Source organism: Rattus norvegicus, chromosome 4, assembly GCF_021556685.1.
Source record: "Rattus norvegicus strain SHRSP/BbbUtx chromosome 4, alternate assembly SHRSP_T2T, whole genome shotgun sequence".
Taxonomy (NCBI): Eukaryota; Metazoa; Chordata; class Mammalia; order Rodentia; family Muridae; genus Rattus; species Rattus norvegicus.
In genome coordinates, this window is record NC_141537.1 from 14,473,200 (window position 1) to 14,497,537 (window position 24,338).

The window sequence follows — 24,338 nt, forward strand, 5'->3', positions numbered from 1 at the left end:
GTAGAAAACTCGACCACCTGCTTCCCAAATATTCCATCATTCTCACACATCCCAGCTATTCACCGGTCTCACACTGCAACAAATCTGCGACACTCCAATGGCTCACCTTCCTGCGAGGTGAGCACCACTTCCCCTAGCTGACTGATGTACACATCGATGGCACCCTGATCACTGGAGGCTTTTAGACATCCACAGGACGAATCTGGGAGAAAGAAAACTGTATCCATGACTGTTCTTAATGGAGTAAATGGAGTTAAAAACAAAATTAAAGGCCCTGCTCTGACATTTGTGTAAGAACCTATAAACCTTGAAAAGCTTTAGATTTTTCTTATAACAACATTATTGTTTTTATCAAAACACATTAGAAATTTAAAAACCTATACCCAGATAATAAAACTATTCTAAATTCTGAATATGCATCTCTTTTTAAAATTTTAACTTGATTTTTTATGTATATGGATATTTTGTTAGAATATATATCTATCCACCACTTGCAGGGCCAGTATCTACAGCAGCCAGAAGAGGACATCTGGTCCCCGAAGGGGAGGTACAGATAGTTGTGAGCCATCAGTGGGTGCCGAGGATCAAATCCAGGTCCTCTGGAAGAGCAGCAGCCAGTGCTCTTAACCACTGAACCATCTCTCCTGACCCATAGCTCACCTCTTAAAACCTGATTGTAGGAAGGATGGTATGTAACAATTGGCAGCCAATGCCAAGACCAAAAAGCTCCACTCACGAATCTCATCCACTCTCATACTGACAAATTTAGTCAAACTCCCAGAATGGAGCAAGGTTAGTGAGAAATCGAAGAATTTCATATTTTTCCCTCTCAGCAAACCTGCTGCAGTAAGAGTAACGTGTTACCCACATAAGGTTTACTGTGTTTCTTAGAGGGGAAGCAGGGATACGGAGCAGTCCCTGGGAGAGGGAATCTGCTTTCATCTAGTAAGTACTTCCTTGTATGTTTCTCATCTGGACAGGTATCTTCACATCAGACTACAGACATCCTAATTTATTTGGACTCAAACGTCCTGATGTCTTCACTGTCTCTTGTTTCCAGTAGACCAACAGTTTAAGGTCAAGGAGAAACAGAGTCAGACACAAGAAAACTGGAGAACGACATAGGTGTCAGTGGTAAGGGTCTTTCCCTGCCTCCCTGGCACCAAACGTTTACCATAATACCTAGCCCAACCGTCCTTTACAGGACGTCCTTTTCAGAAGCCTCCCTTAAAAACATTTGTTATCAAGTACCTTTACTACAGGCGCTGCGGGAGCTGCGGTTTACCGTGCAGACGTGGCCAAGTCCAAGAACCACACCGCACACAACCAGTCCCGCAAATGGCACAGAAATGGCATCAAGAAACCCAGGTCACAAAGATAACGAATCTCTTAAGGGGGTCGACCCCAAGTTTCTGAGGAACATGTGCTTTGCCAAGAAGCACAACAAGAAAGGCCTGGAGAAGATGCAGGCCAACAATGCCAAGGCAGTGAGTGCACGGAGCAGAGGCCATCAAGGCCCTCGGGAAGCCTCAGGCCATCAAGCCCAAGATGCCAAAGGGCTCCAGCCGCAAACTCAGCCGTCTGCTTTCAGCGCTCACCCCGAGCTTGGGAGAAGATTCGAAGCAACATGGCCAAGGGTTGTAGGCTCTGCCAACCAAAGCCCAAGGTTCAAACCAAGGCAGAGGCCCAAGCTCCAGCTTAGGCCCAGGCTTCAGCTCCAGCTCAGGTTCCCAAGGGTGCCCAGGCCCCTGTGAAGGCCCCATAGAAAAGGCTCCTGCCAGTGTGAAGACAGACGGACCGCTGTGACACACCCACCTACACACTACTGCAGATGACCAGCGTCCTATGCTGTTTTTACAAATAAACTTGAGACAAGAAAAAAAGAGAGAGAGAGAGGGAGAGAGGGGGGGAGAGAGAGAGAGAGAAAGAGAGAGAGAGAGAGAGAGAGAGAGAGAAAAGAACCTTTACTACTACAGCTGAGAAGCAAAACAGGAACTGTAGTGAAAATTATGTGGAAAATAATACTGTTGGTAAAATATGGAGAGAAAATATATATCCATAAAGGCAACATTGATCTTTAAAATTTTAAATAATTTCAATAAAACTTTGAAGTGAATTATTCAAGATCTGGCTCAACAATCATTTAAAATAATTTGTCTGCAACCTATACTAAAATGTCCTTTATCAGACCTCAATTATTAGTTTTCAAGTGTCAAAAGTAAATATTGATGTTAGGGAACGAAGACATTTAGTAAGTGATGTGAGGCAGAGGCTGGCTACATCATTGCTAGGTGAGTAGCAACAGAAACATCACTTAAAAACCTCTTACTAAACTCTAGAAGAAGCCACGTAAAAATATACTATGGCAACAACAAACACGTCCACTACCTATGTGTAAGGTATCATCCCAGCTTGAATAAAGTGATGTGTTTGAAAATTAGTTTGACTTTCTTTCTCGAGGGAAGGGGTGATTCCACAAGGATGTTACGTGACAAACAATACTTTAATTCTCTTCCCCATGGGAAAATAATTATAAGTTACAAAGGAATTATATGTGAATGCTATCAGCCTTGAGATTTGTTAATGGCTCATCTTGCAAAGCTGTTTAAAAAACTCAAAATGTATTTTATAAAGAAGAAATAGACATGCAACACTTAAAACCATGTAGCAAACATGAAAATCTCAAAAAAATATGGTTGCTTATGTAGGACCTACACAATACCACCATCAGCTGACATTCCGGAGTGGGAGGGGAAACCTCATAAGGCCCCACCCGTGCACGAAGAGCTGTAGGCAATACATGGCTGCTGAGAGGAGAGGAAGGGTCTCCAGGCGTGAGTCCAGACCAGGTTATATAATTCCAGCCAGCCATAAACACAAAACCACAAATAACATCAAGTGGACTCAGCAAGCTGTAGTATACATATACATACATGCGTGTATGGATATATGTGTGTATGTGGGTATACACTAAAAATAAAGATGAGGACATGATTGGGGGATTGGAGGAGTCGGTAGGGAAAGGCAATGCGGTGGAAATTACTCACGGATGAAACTCCAAACGTTTTAAATTGTAGAACCGATAGCTTTTACTTTAAAAAGTTATGCAGCATGACAAACTTTCTATAACACAAATTAATCAATAGCAAAATTAAGGCTCTCTCCATAAGAATTTCATATATTAAAAATTAGCATTGTGAAGAAATTCTACAGATCTTGGAGAAGTCTTAAGGGAGTAGGCAAGAGAACAGACGAGAAAGCAGATGGGCAGCTATGTCGACTCCCACAGAGAAATGGCTATCATTAGAATTCTGGACAAAGACCTTGTTGTCTGACAGAGACCACTGAGTTGTTTTATTTTTAATGACTCAAAAGAGAACTACTGATGTCAACCTCCAGCTTAACACCATCCTCAACAAGGAAGCATGTATTTGTATCATACAGTTTGTTAACAGGAGAACAGCTGAGCCTGCCGAGCTACCATTTTAAAAGTGCTGTCGTCCTTTAGATAAACAGAGAGCTTCTTCAAGACTGGCCGAGCATGTGCGAAGCACGTTTTTAGTCTCGGCCTTTTAATAGATGAGACACAACTTTGGCAACGCCTTGAAGGGGCAGCATGGGAAGCTAAAGTAGGGCTGGGCCAGCGATTCTGTTAGCATTCCTGTTCTCCACCACACCATTCCTTTCTCTGTTCACTCACTTTAACTTCAGGAGGGTCCTTTGTCTCAGAAAGAGAGCTACTACAGGCTGAGCATCCTGAATTTGAATGAATGACACCCACCATCTGCACCTTCTCGTGATAATGCTCCTAAGACACACGCAATGGTCTAAGGTCTAGTAGCACTCCATCTTCCACTGTGTCCTCCACGGCCTTCCTTGTACACCTCAAAACGCTAAACCCATTTCTTTATTCTCTCATATTACAGCTGGACTGTAGTTTCCCCTCCCCCCAATACCAGATCACAGTGTAACAAGCCACAATAAGATGAGGCATCACAGGAGGAGGAAAAGGGTACACAAGTAGGGCAAAGAGTCAGGGACACCTCCTTCCCCCACACTGTTAGGATTCCCACAAGAACACCAAGCTACTCAAACTCACATGCAAAAGACCTAGGTCAGACTCCCATAGGCTCTCTGGTCTCTGTGAGGCCCCGTGAGTCCTGGTCAGTTGATTTTGTGGGCCATCTTCCTGTGGTGTCCTCAAGCCCTGTGGCTCTTCCAATCCTTCCTCCTTTCTCCTGCAGGACCCCCGAGCTCTGCCTAATGTTTGCTATGGGACTCAATCTGCCTTCATGAGGTGCTGAATGGAGTCTCTCTGATGACAACTATGCTGGGCTCTGGTCCCAGAACACCCTGCAGGCAGGACAAAATGTAGGTCTATTCTGTGGCTGTATTGGTGTCCTAATTCCTGCACCAGAGGTTGTCTGGTTACGGAAGATGGCAGCTTCAGCTCCATGTGCTCCCGTAGACTCCATGAATTCCTATTGTACTAGGCTCTACCTTGCTCCCAAAATCTCCCCTCCCCCAATTCCAGTCCTTTCTCCCAGTGTTCCCCCACTACTTGAGCTTCCTGTTCCCAATCCCACCTGTCCCAGTCCCCTTCCCAAGGAGGTCTTTGTGTCCCTCTGTATTCTCTCCTTGTGTTTTAACCTCTCTGGGTCTGTGGATTGTAGCATGAAAGATCTGTATGATAAAACTTCAAGTCTTTGAAGAAGGAAATTGAAGAAGTTATCAGAAGATGGGAAGACCTCCCATATTAGTAGGATTAACATAATAAAAATGACCTTTCTACCAAAAGTATCTATAGATTCAATGTAGTCCCCATCAAAATTCCAACAGAATTCTTTACAGACCTTGAAAGAACAATCCTCAACTTCATATGGAAAACCCAACACCCAGGATAGTTAAAGCAATAATGTACAATAAAAAGGACTTCCAGAGCCCTCACCTTCCCTGCTTAAGCTGTACTACAGAGCTGTAGTAATAAAAACCACATGGTATTGACAAAAGAACAGACACCTTGATCAATGGAATCGAATCGAAGAAACGTAAACTCACACACCTATAAACAACTATAAACAACTCATTTTTGATAAAGAAAAGAAAGTATCTTCAACAAATGGTGCTGGTCTAACTGGATGTAGAAGAATGCAAATAGATCAATATTTATCACCCTGTTCAAAACTCAAGTCCAAGTGGATCAAAGACTTCAACATAAAACACTGAACCTGACAGAAGAGAAAGTGGGGACTTGCCTCGAACACACTGGCATAGGAGAAAACTTCCTGAACAAAACATCAATAGCACAGGCAATTAATAAATGGGACCTCATGAAATTCAAAAGCTTCTGTAAGGCCAAGGACACCATCAACAGAACAAAATGGCAGTCTACAGAATGGGAAAAGATCTTCACCAACCCCACATATGACAGAGGGCTGACATCTAAAGTATATAAAGAACTCAGGAACTAGACATCAACAAAACAAGTAATCAATTTAAAAACAGAGTATAGATCTAAACAAAATTCTCAACAAAGGAAAGTCAAATGACTAAGAAGCACTTAAAAGAAATGTTAGACATTCTTCCCCATCGGAGAAAAGCAAATCAAAACTACTTTGAGAGTCTATCTTACACCTGTCAGAATGGCTAAGATCAAAAACTCAAGTGGCAGCACATGCTGGAAAGAATGTGGAGCAAGTGGAAACACTCCTTCACTGCTGGTGGGTCAACCACTGTGGGAATCAATATGGTGGTGTCTCAGAAACTTGGGGATTGATCTAGCTCAAGACCCAGCTGTACTGCTCCTGGGCATACACCCAGAGGATGCTCCATCCCACCACAAGGAGACCTGCTCCACTGTGTTCAGAGCAGCTTTATTCATTGTAGGCAGAAACTGAAAACTTAAACTCTTCCAACAGAAGACCAGATGAAGAAGGGTACAGCACAGTGGAGCATTACTCAGCAGCTAAAAACAATGCCAGGATGGCACCTGTAGGAAATGGATGGAACAAGAAAACATCACCGAGCGTGGTAACACAGACCCAGAAAGACAGACAGAGTATGTGCTCAGTTACAAGTGAATATTAGCTATAAAGTAAAGATCATCATGCCACAACACTATCCCTCCAGGTGAAAGTTCTGTACACACAATTTTGCAAGCCTTTTAGTCATTATTTTGGTAATCTCCCTCTTCCCCAGTTGTCTAACAGAAGTAACTTTTTCCCCATAGGCAATCTCCATCCCGTTACTCTCATGTCTTCATTGCACTTACAGTGATCTGAAATCACCTTTTGCTACTTACATTTCTTTTTCTACCTGGCACTCAGAGGTGACAGCTCCTAGACAAAATGAGTAGCTTGTTGACCAAAACATTCCCTAGTACTAAAAGAGTTCCTGATACATAGCAGACACTCACAAATATAAATGAAAAGGTATTGGTGTATTAACAGTTGACGTCAAATGCAATAGTTTTAGAAATTTATATATCCATCCACACACACATATACATACATAATACATACATACATACATACATAATACATACATACATAATACATACATACATACATACATACATACATACATACTTTATTATACCTTTCTTTGAGAGAGTTAAAAGAACTCAAGACATTCCTAAGATTTTTCTTTCTTAACACTAGGTCCAGGGCATTTTCTCTAAGTAGACATGTTCCAACTGGTCTGTCTACACATGACCTATGACATCAAGTGAGATAAACTACAGAGTTTAATAAAGCATCCCAACTACAGCTATCGTAAGCCATTACCAAGCAGCGTCTTGACACATACCCACTGAAATGTTACCCATCTTGCTTTCTAACACGATATTTCCTGCAAAGAGAGAAAACAAGAATTCCACGTTACCAGAGATACTAGAGAAGGGACTGTGTTACAGAGAATCCAAATGCACAAATGTATAGCCACATTGTCACTTAGCACTGCCACTTCTCTTATGGTTGTTTTTATCAATAGCAGAAATCCAGTCGGAGATGTAGTTGCAATTCTGAAACAAATGACTTTAGGCATATAACCTTCATCTCCCTCTCCAGATCTTTAGGTTTTATAGCATAATTACAAAACAATCATTCTTACACATGTAGAAAAGATAATGGTACCTGTCTTCGTCAGGGTTTCTATTCCTGTACAAGCCTCATGACTAAGAAGTAGGTTGGGGAGGAAAGGGTTTATTCAGCTTACACTTCCACATTGCTGCTCATCACCAAAGGAAGTCAGGACTGGAACTCAAGCAGGCCAGGAAGCAGGAGCTGATGCAGAGGCCATGGAGGGATGTTACTTACTGGCTTGCTTCCCCTGGCTTGCTCAGCTTGCTCTCTTATAGAACCCAACACTACTAGCCCAGGGATGGCACCACCTACAATGGGCTGGGTCCTTCCCTCTTGATCACTAGTTGAGAAAATGCCTTACAGCTGGGTCTCATGGACGTATTTCCTAAGGGAGGCTCCTTTCTCTGTGATAACTTCAGCTTGTGTCAAGTTGACACACAAGACCAGCTAATACATCACCCAAAAAGCCTGTCAGGGATACTCAAAAGGGCCCCCGTACATTTTCAACATAGACATCAACTCCTTAACTAGACACGGTCTCACAAAGCCATGTTTTAACCAATGACACAGATATCTCATGGACATGTCTTTTTTTCTCAGGCCACTTGCCATGTCTGAGCCAAGAGTTAAGCTGGTTGAGGATAAGGATAACGAATACACAGATGTATGGCTAACAGAGAAGAAAACCTTCGAAGCTTTTCCCTCTGCAATGAGCCATGTTTTCCGGAATGAGGAAAAGTTATTACAACCATTCTCAGCACACTGTTTAAATGGGACTGTTCTTCCCATGTGTGTTTGTGGGTACCAGTACCTCTAGAATCAGAAAATCATAGCTTCTTCCCCCAAAATGTATTCATTAACTTCATCTCTTCTAATATCATCCCAAACTATATAAACAAGGAATAACTTGAATTCAGAATTAACCCAGAGTAATTTTATTTCATAAAATTTTATAAATAACAGTATGTCAAGAAAGGCATTGTGTTGCCCAGTAGTCAGGCATGCAGGATGGCAAAAATCCTTGTAAAGGCCCACCCTCCTCTCATGTGAGTTCAAGAACAAGGGGGAGGGGCATTTGTGTCAGGATAAGAACATGGAGAAGCCCATAAAATTATTTTTATGTCTTATGATGTTACAAGGCTTTGAATATCTTGTTAAATGTGTTAGTATTACTTCATTAGTGTGCCCTAAATACTCTCTTCCAATTTTCAAACCCAGGAAATAGAGTCTCACATCACATGCCAACAGTGGCCAAAAGCATGCAGCTTCTACAATGGCTCCCACTATTCCCCATCCTGATGGTCTTCATCAGTGCAGACCAGACCTCGGCGACCTGCCTAAAGGTTGTGGGCTGGCATTTCCACGGTTAGGTTATAAAGATTATGACTGTATTTGTAGCCCTCTACCATTCTCATGGAAGTCGGACGGCACACAACAATTGCCCTTTGAATGGGCCACTGGACAAGGGAACCAACAAGCCTCTGGCTAACAGGACAACAGTCATAAGCAGGCATGGAGCTATGTTCACCCTCACTGAATGTGGATAAAAGCACTCAGCCCAGGCTGACATTGTGAGTAGAATCCTAGGAGAGATGTTGAGTCGGAGACCCAGCTAGGCCACTCTAGAACTAAGACAGTTTTGTAATCACCTAGTAGTCACCTAGTGAATCCAGGCACCCAGACACAAGAAAACTGAGCCCCACACACTTACAATAGTCTTAAATTAATGTAGCAAAATACTATTTTTAAATGAAAATATGATGATCCTCTCAAACTTGTCACTAGTGGTTGTGATATGAAACCTTGACAAAATGATTCTTACAGCTATAGGAGAAAAGTTTAAGATCCACAGACAATGAAGATTACTTCTCATTATAGTGACATGTATCTAATAACACCGCTCTTGATATTAGAGTTCTATACGCAGTAAAAACACAATGGAACAAAAAGGCTGTGAAGCTAAAGAAAGGTTATAAAGAAAATTTCAAAAAATGTTCAATAACGAATAGACAACAAAAATGTGCATAGAAGCACACAATAATAATCAAAGAAAAAGAGGCCATCAAGGGGGCAGGAGAGGGGCTGAAGGAAGGAAACATTAGGGGAATGTGTATATATCAGTTAACATATTAAAATATACAAAAATGTATTTTCAATAAACACCAAAATACTTTTTAAAAAAAAATCTCTACCTTAAACAGAAATACCCCAAAGCATTCAGAATGTACAGATGAATTTCTGCCTTAGCTATTTTTTAGAATAAGACAGAATCCACTCAAGTAAACCGATGGACGATGGCACCGTCAGCATAATTATCCGTGTTGCTTTCATCTATTTCATTCTGATCACTGGAAGAATAACTGCATCGGCTACTTGAGTTAGACTTAGGAAAAGGTTTTACTCTCTGTGAAATCAGAACCATATGGCCCACGGTAACTATGTGTTTTCTGATAGTCTCCAGTCGTACAACTTTGCCAGAAACTCCAGTATTTAAGAAAACATAGTTTTTCTGATCTCACAACCTTCATTTTAACATGGTTAGAGAAAAACAAATGATTCAATTCAAAGATTAAAAACACTATTTTTCTTCAGCAAAAAAATATGATTGTGGTTAACAGCACATACATCTCCATGACCTACACAGAGCCTTTCAAGTGTCCTCAGAGGTAAGCCCTTCGGGTGGTTTTGAGGTGGTACATGGGGGAGATAGGAAGGAGGGCCCTCGCTATCTGTAAGTCACAAGGCTAAATGCTAAGAATTCAGAGACAAAATACAGTCCTTTCTCTTGAGGAATTTATAACTAAGCAACAATTTATAGACAATGGAAAGCCACAGATAAGGGGAGAATATTTTAGCCAAGTACTGAAAGATTGAGGGGGGTTGGGGGGAAGATAGTGATTTTAAAATTCCGGGAAAAGCATTTCACAGTCATTATGACTCAAGGCTCCAATACAGGTCTCAGGGGTATAAAATAGTTTAGAACCATATATAACAAAAAATGAGGATTCATACAGTTCTGGAAGAGAAGGCAAAGTCCCAAGCAGGATGTTAGAAGGGTTTGAGACTAACAGTGTGTTCGATGTGTTTCTAATAAACCACTACTGCTACATGAGGGAGATGGGCTTGAAAAAGGCAAGGCCAGAGGCAGAACTACTGCTCCAATAGAGGAGACAGAGTCTGCGGAAGGCTAGGAACCAAAGGAAAAAGGTGGAGTAGACTGAAGGAATATTAAGGAGATTTATGAAACTTAGATTTAGTGGCTGAGTGGAGAGAGATGAGAGGGGATTTAAAAGTCATGAATTCATAGCATGGGGCTATGGTAGCATCAAACCTGCAAGTGTAAATAAAGATAAGAAACTCTGGATGAGGCCAGGAGGCTAGGGTGAGGAGCAGGGGTGAGGAGGACATTAGAAAGGCTGAATGTGGGCTGGAGAGATGGCTCAGTGGTTAAGAGCACTGACTGCTCTTCCTGAGGTCCTGAGTTCAAATCCCAGCAACCACATGGTGGCTCACAACCATCTGTAACAGAATCTGATGCCCTCTTCTGGTGTGTCTGAAGACAGCTACAGTGTACTCATATATAATAAATAAATAAAATATAAAAAAAAAAGAAAAAAAAAAGAAAGGCTGAATGTGTGATACTTGGGAAAATTCACTGGCTATGTGAGATCACACATGGAGGTCAGGGCTAAAGATACAAACTGAATATCGAGATGCAGGAGTGATTCAGACTCAAAAATATGTCCCACATGCAGTGGGACAGAGACACACAGAAGTCCGGAGAGTACCGGCATTCGAGAGACTATCAGAAGACATGACTGCCAGGGCCCATCGATACCTGTGTGCTTCTCTTCCTCCCTCCTTAGAACTTGAACTGTCTCTGCCACTTCTGCAAGAGACAACATCTGTAAGCATCTGTCTAGGGGCGTCTGGGATGAGGTAATGTACACACACTTAGTCCAACTCACCAAAAAGCCAGGTTTTCCTCAGTTGTGTAGAAAGGTTTTTAGAATTATATATTGGATTCAGCTCTGAGAAGAAAAATCAATTTAAACCTTAAAAAAAAAAAAGGAGCTAAACTAAATAAATCCTGAAAAGGCAGGTCTTAGATATGTTCTCAGTTTTATTTATTATTAAAAGATGTGTGGGATGATGTCATTACACAGGTGAAGGCAGGTACACGATAGAACGAGGCCTGTCATTGGACGAGAAGGAAGGATGGGTGGGAGAAAAGTTTGAGGGAAGAGGAGGAGACTGGAACGAGACGAGAGAGAAGCTGGGGAGAAAACATGGAGGTTGATGTTAAGATTCCACTCTGTGTATTTTCAGGTTGTTATGAATGTTCTTAAGGGATGGATGTGTACTGGGCTTTGTATGTTTAGGTGGGCAATTATATCTCATCAATTGGATCAGAGGTTATTGTGTTGTGTGTTCTTTCTTGTGCAGAACTAAGTTTGGGAGATGTTTTTATAACTTGTGTTATACAACCACCTGCTGAGAGGATTAGAACAAAGAAGTCACTGAAATGTATGTTTGGGGTCTTGCAGTGATGTGGACCCTTACCTGCCCCTCGGTCTGTGCTGGAAGCTGGCCGAATGACATGAAAGTAACTGAATGAACCCCTCCCCTATTCTTGCTTACGGATGTACCAAAGTAATAAAAGGAGTTGTGAGAAAGTTGCTTTGAAGCAGAGTGACAGCACCAGGAGATAGGTGGGAGGGGAAATGAAAAGGAAGTCCTTCCATTCAACTGTGTATTCCTTAAAGATGGCTACCATTTCTTGCCCAATTCTGCACCCTGCCTCCTGGAAACCTGGCACATAGTAGCCAGGAATAAATGCATCGAATGAATAAATTTAACCACAGCAGAGGCTATGATTCATTATGCAGAGCCTCCTTCATACCTGAAGGGCTTATGTTCACAGATGCGGAGAGAACTGCTGGCAGAGAGCCCTCTGTGGACAGCCCTCTTTAGGAACTGCTTCACCTGAGGACAGCCATCTTGGCCCAAGATCACGCTCCTTCCTGGAGCAGCTGGGATCCAATGACCGGGGAGATAAAGCTCGCTTCCCTCACTACAACTTGAGACAAGCCTGAGGATCCTCGCCAGCTTCAGAGCTGCATTTGGGTGGCCGCAAGTCTACCAAGTCTGGCTTCTCCATGAAGACAGGCTTTCTTCCTTTGACATGGCACGGAACCCAAGAAGTCTGTGCAGTGAGCACATTGCATTCTTACTTCCGTCTCGGTGTCCCTTCAGGGAGAGCCTACTGAGGCAACAGTGCACGAGACCTGCATTTAAACCATGTAAGGAAGTGCACTTGACTTCATATTAAAGTCAATGAATATTCAAAGACCTTACAAAACAAAAGGGCAAACACTTATAACTAGCAAGATTTATTTCAGTAACTTTAACAGAAATGTGTTCAATTAGTGGTAAGTTTCCCCAAATCCCATTCTGCCTGTCTAAAATGAAAGAAATAAAATATTTAAAAAGCAAAAGGCATTGAATCTGAACATGGTAGAAAGCAGAATGGAAAACAGCAGCTTTTCCTGTAGTGTTGGCCAGTCAGTATCTACCTTGGTAAGGATTGTTTTATACCAAAACCTACTTGTGTATTATTTATAATACTAACATGTTTTTCCTACCAAATGCAATATAGGCCAGACCAGACCAGAATAAAAATAAATAAATACAGGTTTCATTGGCTCAACTCCCTCGTCCATTCCCCAGTCCCCAAGAGCAGGGCTGAGGAAAGGCAGGGAGATTGCACAGTTCTCAGGCAAGGTGTGAGGATGTGTCAGCCAGGAGCTGGGCCTATGCCTGAGCATGGTCAGAACCTAGGCAGCTAGGAGGATGTTTGGGTAGGCTGCTCAGGTCAGCAAGGCAGGCTGCTCAGGTCAGCAAGGCAGGCTGTACTGGCTGCCGGAAATGTGCAACTGAGCTTTTGGCGCCACTCCTTTAGAGTTATTTCAGTGCGAGCTGGGCTGGGAGAAGGAGGGCAGATGGGTTTTCCCAGCTTGTGCTTGAGCAGGGTGAGCAGTGGGCTCCAACCAAATACCTTAATTATGACCACCTCAGAAGTGCAAGCCTTATTAAAAGTCATTTAAACTACGAAACTACAAGTTGTTACTGCTCACTACTGCGTTACTACTAATGTATAGCTCTGCTCTATTTAGGTTCAAGTAATGTAGGGCGTGCTGAGGCTTAGCCATTAAGTTGGGGTGCAAGGGTTTTCCAATTACCTAAGCATGCTTTTTTTTACAAACAGAAGACTACTTGCTAATTTGTTACTTGCTAGCATGACCAGAAGTAACCACATTCAAATACAACTTAATAATTTGTGCTCAATTCTGAAATGTGGGTGTGCTGCCAAAATGTATGGACACGGATATCCAGCTTACTGAGAAGTGAAATGAGTGGACCGTGTATGGAAAAACGTTCAAGTCCACACTTCCTGGAGGAAGGCCCAGCACACTTGGCAGATGTGCACACACTGTCCTTTCTCAAGGACTAAGTGGGTCGTAATACTACCCCTATGTATTCAGAGCATACACCTGGCTTTGAATCATCTGCTCAGTGGAAATATAAAACAGCAGAATAACACCGACCACCAGTAGGCCTTTGGCCAGATTATCTCAACATTATATGTTCTTGCTTTCTCTTTCCACAATGCAAACATTAACTAAGTACTGTTGCTCTCTGTGGATATATGCTTTGGAGATCACAAAAGAACACTCAAAGACAACTGAAATAGCACATTGCTAAGAGGACCTGTGCCAGGAGAAATGCACATTAATGTAGTGTACCCGAAATTAGTATCATAGTCTCTATAATTTGATCTACCCAAACGCTTAACTCATTTAACCTCTCGTATCATGAAAGTAACCACTAAGAATTCCATCTTTATTAACACTGCTTTTATCTCATCTCTTGGATATTGTTTTTTCTCATAAAAATATGTTTAAATATCAACTACTGGGGCTGGAGAGATGACTCGGGTACATGCCCACACACACTAAACTAATACAAATCTTTAAAAAAAAATCAGAACTACTATTAGTTTTATATATAATAGCAAAATTTCCAAACTCTTTTCAAAATTAAATTAAATTAGCTTGTAAGTCATTTTACTTTCACAGATTTTTTTTTTTTTAAAAAGATGGCTACTCTACAATTAGTTATGTAGAGGGTCAGTTCCCCAGTCTTTCTTGAACTGTGTTATCTCTGAGCTTTAAGCCATGGAGAAAGGCTGAGGTACATTAGCCTGTGGCTTACCATGAATATTTCCTAATGCAATGTCTCCAGCGGCAGAAGACACAAATGAAGAGTCTGTATACAGATACTTGGCTTGAAGCAAACCATCCTCCGTAGAGATATTAACACAACTTCCCTGAAGTTTATCTATGGTCACAGTCTAGTAAAAGAGAGACTGTAATCAGTTCATTATAAAACAGACTGTAAACAACCAAAACAGTTCATCTAGAACAGCACTTCTCAACTGTGAGTCCCGACCCCCGTGAGGCTGCATTTCAGACAGCCTGCACGGCAGATATTTACACAGTGATTCATAACAGCAGCAAACTTACTGGTCATCACAACATGAGGCACTGTATTACAGGATTGCAGCATTAGGAGTTGAGAACCACTGCTCTACAGTGAAGACCAACTTCAGGAGAAGTACGCCGTCACCTTGACAACTGCAAGGTTGTGAGCAACATGCATTCTCTGATGGGGAACAATTCAATATGCAAGTCCTCCATTGATTTACGCCTTCTTTCTTTTCTCTGAACAATGTTATGTTTTCTATGTAGACATCTTATTAGTTTGTTCTCATCAGATACTTGAAAAGTGCTCTTACACAGTATCTCTTAAAAGTTTATGTTCTTGACTTTTATATTTGATGTGCAACCTAGCAACCACAATAAACTCACTAATTCCAATAATTTATTTCTACTAGGAAAAAATACCACATGCATACTTATCTCCAAATGACCCTCAAGTCCCTTGCTTATTCCACTCATCTTATGTTCATAAGAATTCATTGTGTTCTCGTACTCTTCTCCATCCTTTTCCCTCCTCTGGCCCCGCCTTCCAATGCCACAGTGAACAGTGGGACTGGAGGAGGGGCAAGCCTGCCTTTAGCGTCCTGCTCAGTAGGGAGCATGATTGTTACAGATGACGTTGTTATGTTATCACTAGTCAGATGCCTTGTTACTCCTGTACAGATTCATTCTGATTCTGCTGGGATGCACAATTTCTCTCACATGATGCCGCTCTAACTATGAACTTCTGAAACATTTCCACTCTTTGTCAACAAGGCAGTAGCTTTCCAGCAATGAGAGGACTTTTATGTTTATCCTTAAATCTCCTGACAAAATTCAGGGTGTGTTTATGCTTCAAATATTATTTACTACAGGAGACGAAGACAGTAAGAGTGCCATCATCTACCATGTAATAAACAAAGACGTGTGCACACGAACGGGGCACTGCACTCTCAATTACTAGGATGGCTTACCACACCAGTGGCCCAGGAACAAACACCAGGGCATTCAAACAAACAGCACTAAGTTCTGAGCACACTGATGTCAGCACCGGCCCTCCTCCCAGGCTTGCTTAGTAGTCTCGGTTTCACACCTTCCAAGAATTTCCATAAAACAGGCAACACAATGCCATGCGCTGACCTTTCCACAGAGAATGGGGCTGTTTTAGGGAACACAGAAGATGAGCAGTTAAGTATCTGAACCATACTGAATTGCTAAGGCATGCCTGTGCACCAAGTCTGCTCACCACCATATTTAATAGAGCTGGACTTCAAGGCACTCTTATGAGCCCATGGAAAATGCTCTGTACTGCTCATTCAAAACCAAATGAACCCTAGGAAGCCACAGACACCCGGCACTGCCAAAGCAACCAAAAGCAAGTAAATCCTCGCACACTCCCCAACACAATAGAGTTGTCAAACATTCCACACAATTCTCAAGAACAAAAATTAGTAGGCTAGGGCCACATGTCCTGAACTGTATCAGACACTGAACTGACACAGTGGACAGCAACACACTGATAAAATCTTATTTACTGTCGTAGTATTAGTGGATAAAATGTCATGTGTAGACACCTAGATTGAACTGTATACTCGGATTTTTAACAGAAGTTATTTAAAGAGAGAAAAGAAAGCCCAGAAAATAAATACTTTCCTGGGAGGTACTGCTAAAATTAATTTTTACACAAGGAAGGATTTTTCCCTATACTTAAGTTAATTTACACATATGTGTGTATATATGTATATATATTATTATTATTATAAGTTCTTACAAGTCACACAGACCGAGTTCTCAGGAAGTGCTGTGACTCTGAAGTCCAGACGGAAAGAAAGTGCAGCTGTGCCAGCTGTGCCATCATTTAACTGACTGTCACATGAAATGAATGCTTATATTGGGTTAAGTTATAAAGGTTGATTCTGAAATTATCATTTAAAACAGCCACACAACCAACATAGCTATTGCACACGATGTCCATCTAGTTTTCATTATCTAGTTTGTAGAGTAAGAAAGGCAACACATCCATCTGTCTCTCGAGCAGTGAGAAGCAGGTTCAGGGACGTGAGGCGCTGGTTACGTCTCCTGTGGTTCTTTACCTTTATCCCCACTGTAAGCAAGCTCATGTCAGAGCCAGCCACACGCAAGGCCTTGTGTCAGCAATAAACGGTACTGATGCCCTCCTAGCCATTCTCAAATAGGTCCACTGTTATCACTTCATTTTCGAGAAAACTGAGACATGCAAATGTAAACTTGTCAAAAGTAAAAAAACTAAGTAAATGGTTGAGTCAGGAAGTTTAATTCTCAATGTGTGCTCTTAACTAGTAAGTATTTTATATTTTTAAATAAACTTCCAAATATGTTTTAAAAGTTAATACTACAGAAGAAAAATAGAAAAATGTAAGTTTTTTGAATATTACCAAATAGGCAAGAAAGAAAATAGTTTAATAGGAAATAGGATTAGGAAATATTCAATTACCTATAACAGCTGGAACAAATTAGCAATTACTGGTCAAGCTACTCAACATAGATGAGGTAAATCTCTGGTACTCATGTCTGACTGGAAGCATGTGACTGACGCTGGGGCTGGGGCTCTATTGGTACAGTATTTGACAGTCCCACTGGGGCCTGCATTTGGATCCCCAGCCTGCAAGCAAAACCCCAATGCCACAAGCTTAGAACTCCTGTGCTGGGACGGTGGAGACAAGCAGGTCCCCTGGAGCTCACTGGCTGGCCAACCCTGTCAAACGCCACAGAAGCACTGCCTCAAAACCAAGGTAGCTGGGTGGTGGTGCTCAGGCCTCGAATCCCAGCACTCAGCATACACAGGCAGTCGGATCTCTGAGTTGGAGGCCAGCCTGGTTTACAGAGAGAGTATCAGGACAGCCTGGTCTACACAGAGAAATCCCGTTTCAAATAAAAACAACAACAACAACAACAACAACACACACACACACACACACACACAGACACAGACACAGACACACACACACACACACACACACACACACACACACGAAAGAAGAAGATGAATAGCAATTGAGAAAGACTCCCCATGGCGACACTGACCTTTGGCCTACGTGCACATATATGCACTGCCCCCCACAGAGAACACGTAACATTATAGTAACATTACATATAATATCACTTCAAATACAGCTAATGCAAGGGCTGAATTTGAAGGAACTGCAAAGTTGTGCCATTTGCCTGTTGTACTTCTAAGGAGATAGCAATCCGACTGGCAAAACTAAAGGTCCTCTCCAAGAGCAGAGACCTAAGGTTACAGGATCTTGAAACACTCTCCAAGTTTAATTTAAAAGGTTTATTACCTATTTGAATATTTAGTTTAAACAGCTTCCCACAGAATCCGAGAAAGCAGTGATGGGAGACTGACACAGTGGAGACAATGCTACAGTCCACCTTGCCTCCCTGTACCAGCACAGTGCCCGTGGATGGCTCAGGGGGCAAAGGCAGCTGCTGCCAGGCCTGGCAGTCTTAAGTCTGTCACTAGGACCCACACGGAAAAGGAGACAACTGACTTAGCGCACACGCGCACTCGTGCACGCGCACACACACACACACACACACACACACACACACGAACAGTAAAATGGAATATAATTTTTTTAAAATGTACCAACAATACTCTGTAAGATATGCTCATAACCTTCACCATTGCATGCAATCTTTTCTTTTAAGATTTAAAGCACTGCTCATCACAGTAGCAATGGAAAATGCACAGTCCCCAGTTTTAACCTTTACTATTACCAGCATGATATAAATAGGTGAAATTAAAAATACAAACCATCTTTCTGTAACCACCAATCTCTCTGGCTGTGTGTGTGGGGAGTGGGAGAGTGGAGGTGTGGGTGTGAGTAAAGCTTTGGGGAGCAGGAGTTTTATCTCCCAGCACCACCTAGTGGAAACGCTGAGGAAGCCGACTTTCAGGTGGTTTTTAATTTCCCTATGAGTTCTCTGAGTATATAATGTATTTTGAGCACATCAACTGCTTACCCAACCTCCAATGCATCCCAGAGTCCCTCTGCTGCCATTTCTCCTCTCTCAACATCACTTTCTCTTTTCAAAACCCATGAGTTAAATCTGTGCTGTCTGTAAGTGACCGCCGCCACCGTTTCAGAATGCACCCTTAGGACGGCCATAGGCAGCACGTCTGGGAGAGCACAGTGCTCAGTAAACTCAGCACCTAAGAGAAATCCAATTCCCGCACTCGTCCATTATCTACCATGGTATTACTTAGTGAGGTATTTTAAGTCAAAACCATGAAGATAAAAGCCTCTTTAGATAAGTCATTATTAAATATCAAGGGTTTAGTGACTCTAACGAACTAAATAACTATCAGAAGTATTAAATCACACTAAAATTCAGGTCCAAATATGAGCTTATTAAAGAACTAAAGGCACTAAGAAGGAAACCTGACAGTGTGAACGCTGAGGCAGCTGCTGTCTGTGGGAAGCTAAGCTCAGGAAGTTCATGAAGGTGTCGTCATCTTACACTTTTATCTGACGCGTGGATGTCTATATTTCCGTAAATTGTTCCAAGACAGACCACATCACCTCCTTTTGTGTTCACATGTAACTTTTGACTCTGAAAAACAAAACACCACAGAGGATAGAGAAAGTAAGCTTGCACGAAACTTTTTCTTCTGTGCATGTCAACAAAATCATCCAGGAATTTAAACAAAGTATTGAAAAGATAAACAAGGTGCAGACATCCTGAGACCGCAGGACAGACTGCCACTTCTGCACACCTCTGCCCATATCCCCGGTCTGAAGGGCAACTGCACAGTGCCTCTGGACCCAGGGATATAGGAACAGTCAGCTGCCAGTACCCGAGGTTCTGGTCTGTGCTCAGGACTGAACTGAACTGGCCAAACAGCTCACTGCACCCAAATCCTGTAGGGGAGAGAGCTGGACCCTAAGAAGTGTGGACACTCCTGAGAAGTCAGAGGAGACTACCCTCTGCCCACAGTCCAGACTCAAGGGGGAATCACCTAATGCCAACTGTGCCCCCTGGGTGCAAGGACCTAGGAGCAATCAAGGGCAGGACCCCAATCAAAGGTGATTCTTGCCGGTGCCTAGAGCTGAGAGACAGTCTCCAGAAGCACCTACTCATCTGAAATCAGAGCACCTGTTCTCAGGAAAGGCTGAAAGAAAACAGGGAACCAGTTCTACAGGAGTGCTGACACAGAGACCTACAGCAGGGTCAAGTCACTCCCAGAAACAGCAAGACAAGCAAACACCAGAGACAACCCAATGGCTAGAGGCAAGCGCAGGAAACTAAGCAACAGACACCAAGACTACTCGGCATCATCAGAGCCCAGTTGTCTCACCAAAGAAAATGTTGGATATCCAAACACACCGGAAAAGCAAGATTTAGATTTAAAATCACATTTTTTGATAATGATGCCGGACTTTAAGAAAGACATAAAGAACTCCCTTAGAGAACTGCAGGAAAACACAAGTAAATAAGTAGAAGCCCTTAGAGAGGAAACACAAAAATCCCTGAAAGAATTACAGGAAAACACAATGAAACAGGTGAAGGAATTGAAAACGGAAATAGAAACAATTAAGAAAGCACAAAGGGAGACAACCCTGGATATAGAAAACCTAAGGAAGAGACAAGGAGCTGTAGATACAAGCATCACCAACAGAATACAAGAGATAGAAGAGAGAATCTCAGGAGCAGATACCACAGAAGACATCGACACAACTGTCAAAGATAATATAAACACAAAAAGCTCCTAACCCAAAACATACAGGAAATCCAGGACACAATGAGATCAAACTTAAGGATAATGGGTATAGAAGAGAGTGAAGACTCCCAACTTAAAGGGCCAGTATATATCTTCAACAAAATTATAGAAGAAAATTTCCCTAACCCAAAGAAAGAGATGCCCATAAACATACAAGAAGCCTACAGAACTCCAAATAGATTGGACCAGAAAAGAAATTCCTCCCATCACATAATAGTTAAAACACCAAATGCACAAAACAAAGAATATTAAAAGCAGTAAGAGAAAAAGGTCAAATGACATATAAAGGCAGACCTATCAGAATCACACCAGACTTCTCACCAGACACTATGAAAGCCAGAAGATCCTGGACAGATGTCATACAGACCCTAAGAGAACACAAATGCCAGCCCAGGTTACTGTATCCTGTAAAACTCTCAATTTACATAGGTGGAGAAACCAAGATATTCCATGACAAAACCAAATTTACACAATATCTTTCTACAAATCCAGCCCTACAGAGGATAATAGATGGAAAATTCCAAAACAAGGAGAGAAACTACACCATACAGAAAGCAAGAATATAATTTCCTTGCAATGAAACCAAAAGAGAGACACACAAACATAATTCCACCTCTAACAACGAAAATAACAGGAAGCGACAATTACTATTCCTTAATATCGCTCAACATCAACAGATTCAATTCCCCAGTGAAAAGACACAGACTAACAGACTGGATACCTAAAGAGGACCCAGCATTTTGCTGCATGCAGGAAACACACCTCAGAGACAAAGACAGACACTCCCTCACAGTAAATGGCTGGAAAACAACTTTCCAAGCAATCGTTCTGAAGAAACAAGCTGGAGTTGCCATTCTAATATCAAATAAAATTGATGTTCAACCAAAAGTCATTGAAAAAGAAAAAGAAGGACACTTCATATTCATCAAAGGAAAAATCCACCAAGATGAACTCTCAATCCTAAATATCTATGCTCGAAATGCAAGGGCACCTACATTCATAAAAGAAACGTTACTAAAGCTCAAACCACACATTGCAACTCACACGATAATAGTAGGAGATTTCAACACCCTATTCTCATCAATGGACAGATCATGGAAACAGAAATTAAGCAGAGACATAGAGAAACTAACAGAAGTTATTAACCAAATGGACTTAACAGATATTTATAGAACATTCCATCCTAAAACAAAAGGATATATCTTCTTCTCAGCACCTCATGGTACCTTCTCCAAAATTGACCATATAATTGGTCACAAAACAGGCCTCAACAGATATAGAAAGACAGAAATAATCCCATGCATCCTATCAGATCACCAGGTACTAAGGCTGGTCTTCAATAACAATAATAATGACAGAAAGCCCACATATACATGGAAGTTGAACAATGCTCTACTCAATGACAACTTGGTCAAGGAAGAAATAAAGAAAGAAATTAAGGGCTTCTTAGAATTTAATGAAAATGAAGATACAACATTCCCAAATTCATGGCACACAATGAAAGCAGTGCTAAGAGGAAAACTCATAGCTCTGAATACCTGCAAAAAGAAACAGGAGAGAGCATATGTCAGCAGCTTGATAGCACACCTAAAAACTCTAGAACAAAAAGAAGCAAATACACCCAGGAGGAGTAGAAGGCAGGAAATAATCAAACTCAAGGCTGAAATCAACCAAGTAGAAATGAAAAGGACTATACAAAGTCTCAACAAAACCAGGAGCTGGTTCTTTGAGAAAATCAACAAGGTAGATAAACCCTTAGCCAGACTAACCAGAGGTCACAGAGAGAGTATCCAAATTAACAAAATCAGAAATGAAAAGGGAGATGTAACAACAGAATCTGAGGAAATTAAAAAAATCATCAGATCCTACTACAAAAGCCTATATTCAACAAAACTGGAAAATCTGGAAGAAATGGAAAATTTTCTAGACAGATACCAGGTACCAAAGTTAAATCAGGAACAAATAAACCATCTAAACAACCCCCATAACTCCTAAAGAAATAGAAGCAGTTATTAAAAGTCTCCCAACCAAAAAGAGCCCAGGACCAGATGGGTTTAGTGCAGAATTCTATCAGACCTTCATAGAAGACCTCATACCAATACTGTCCAAACTATTCCACAAAATAGAAACAGATCGAGCAATACAAAATTCCTTCTATGAAGTCACAGTTACTCTTATACCAAAACCACACAAAGACCCAACAAAGAAAGAGAACTTCAGATCAATTTCCCTTATGAATATTGATGCAAAAAAACTCAATAAAATTTTCCAAATCAAATCCAAGAACACATCAAAACAATCATCCATCACGATCAAGTAGGCTTCATCCCAGGGATGCAGGGATGATTTAATATACGGAAATCCATCAATGTAATCCACTATATAAACAAACTCAAAGATAAGAACCACATGATCATTTCATTAGGTGCTGAGAAAGCATTTGACAAAATTCAACACCCCTTCATGATAAAAGTCCTGAAAAGATTAGGAATTCAAGGTCCATATCTAAACATAGTAAAAGCAATATACAGCAAACAAGTAGCTAAATCAAACTAAATGGAGAGAAATTTGAAGCAATCCCACTAAAATCAGGGACTAGACAATATAGTACTCCAAGTCCTAGCCAGAGCAATCAGACAACAAAAGGAAGTCAAGGGATACAAATTGGAAGGGAAGAAATCAAAATATCACTATTTGCAGATGATATGACAGTGACCCCAAAAGTTCCACCAGAGAACTATTTAACCTGATAAACAACTTCAGCAGAGTGTCTGGGTATAAAATTAACTCAAAGAAATCAGTAGCCTTCCTCTACTCAAAAGATAAACAGGCTGAGAAAGAAATTAGGGAAACTACAACCTTCACAATAGTCCCAAATAATATAAAATATCTTGATGTGACTTTAACCAAGCAAGTGAAAGATCTATATGACAAGAACTTCAAGTCTCTGAAGAAAGAAATTGAGGAAGATCTCAGAAGATGGGAAAATCTCCCATGCTCATGAATTGGCAGGATTAATTTAGTAAAGATGGCCATTTCGCCAAAAGCAATCTACAGAGTCAATGCAATCCCCATCAAAATTCCTACTCAATTCTTTAGAAAGAGCAATTTGCAAATTCATTTGGAATAACAAAAAACCCTGGATAGCGAAAACTATACTCAACAATAAAAGAACTTCTGGGGGAAATCACCATCCCTGACTTCAAGCAGTATTACAGAGCAATAGTCATAAAAACTGTATGATATTGGTACAGAGACAGGCAGGTAGATCAGTGGAACAGAATTGAAGACCCAGAAATGAACCCACACACCTATGGTCACTTGATCTTTGACAAAGGAGCTAAAACCATCCAATGGAAGAAAGATAGCATTTTCAACAAATAGTGCCAGTTCAACTGAAGGTCAGCATGTAGAAGAATAGAAATCGATCCATTTTATTACCTTGTACAAAGCTTAAGTCCAAGTGGATCAAGGACCTCCATATCAAACCAGATACACACAAACTAATAGAAGAAAAAGTGGGGATGGGTCTCGAACACATGGGCACTGGGGAAAATTTCCTGAACAAAACACCAATGACTTATGCTCTAAGATCAAGAATCGACAAATGGGACCTCATAAAACTGCAAAGCTTCTGTAAGGCAAAGGACACTGTGGTTAGGACAAAACAGCAACCAACAGATTGGGAAAAGATCTTTACCAATCCTACAACTGATAGAGGGCTAATATCCAAAATAAACAAAGAACTCAAGAAGTTAGACTCCAGAGAGCCAAATAACCCTATTAAAAAATGGGGTACAGAGCTAAATAAAACATTCTCAGATGAGGAATATCAAATGGCCAAAAAGCACCTAAATAAATGTTCAACATCCTAAGTCATCAGGGAAATGCAAATCAAAACAACCCTGAGATTTCACCTCACACCAGTCAGAATGGCTAAGATCAAAA

The 24,338-nt window shown here is 41.3% G+C and overlaps 1 protein-coding gene across 2 annotated transcripts in view; it reads right to left on the reverse strand.

Moving 5' to 3' along the window:
- The window catches only part of Fam185a (family with sequence similarity 185, member A), a 55,400-nt gene that overhangs the window by 22,195 nt on the left and 8,867 nt on the right, over nt 1–24,338 (reverse strand). Inside the window, 4 exon segments of one of the 2 annotated variants that reach the window (NM_001395612.1) lie at nt 107–202; nt 6,808–6,849; nt 14,358–14,496; nt 19,130–19,222. In NM_001395612.1, coding sequence (NP_001382541.1) covers nt 107–202; nt 6,808–6,849; nt 14,358–14,496; nt 19,130–19,222 — 370 coding nt within the window. 2 annotated transcript variants of the gene reach the window in all.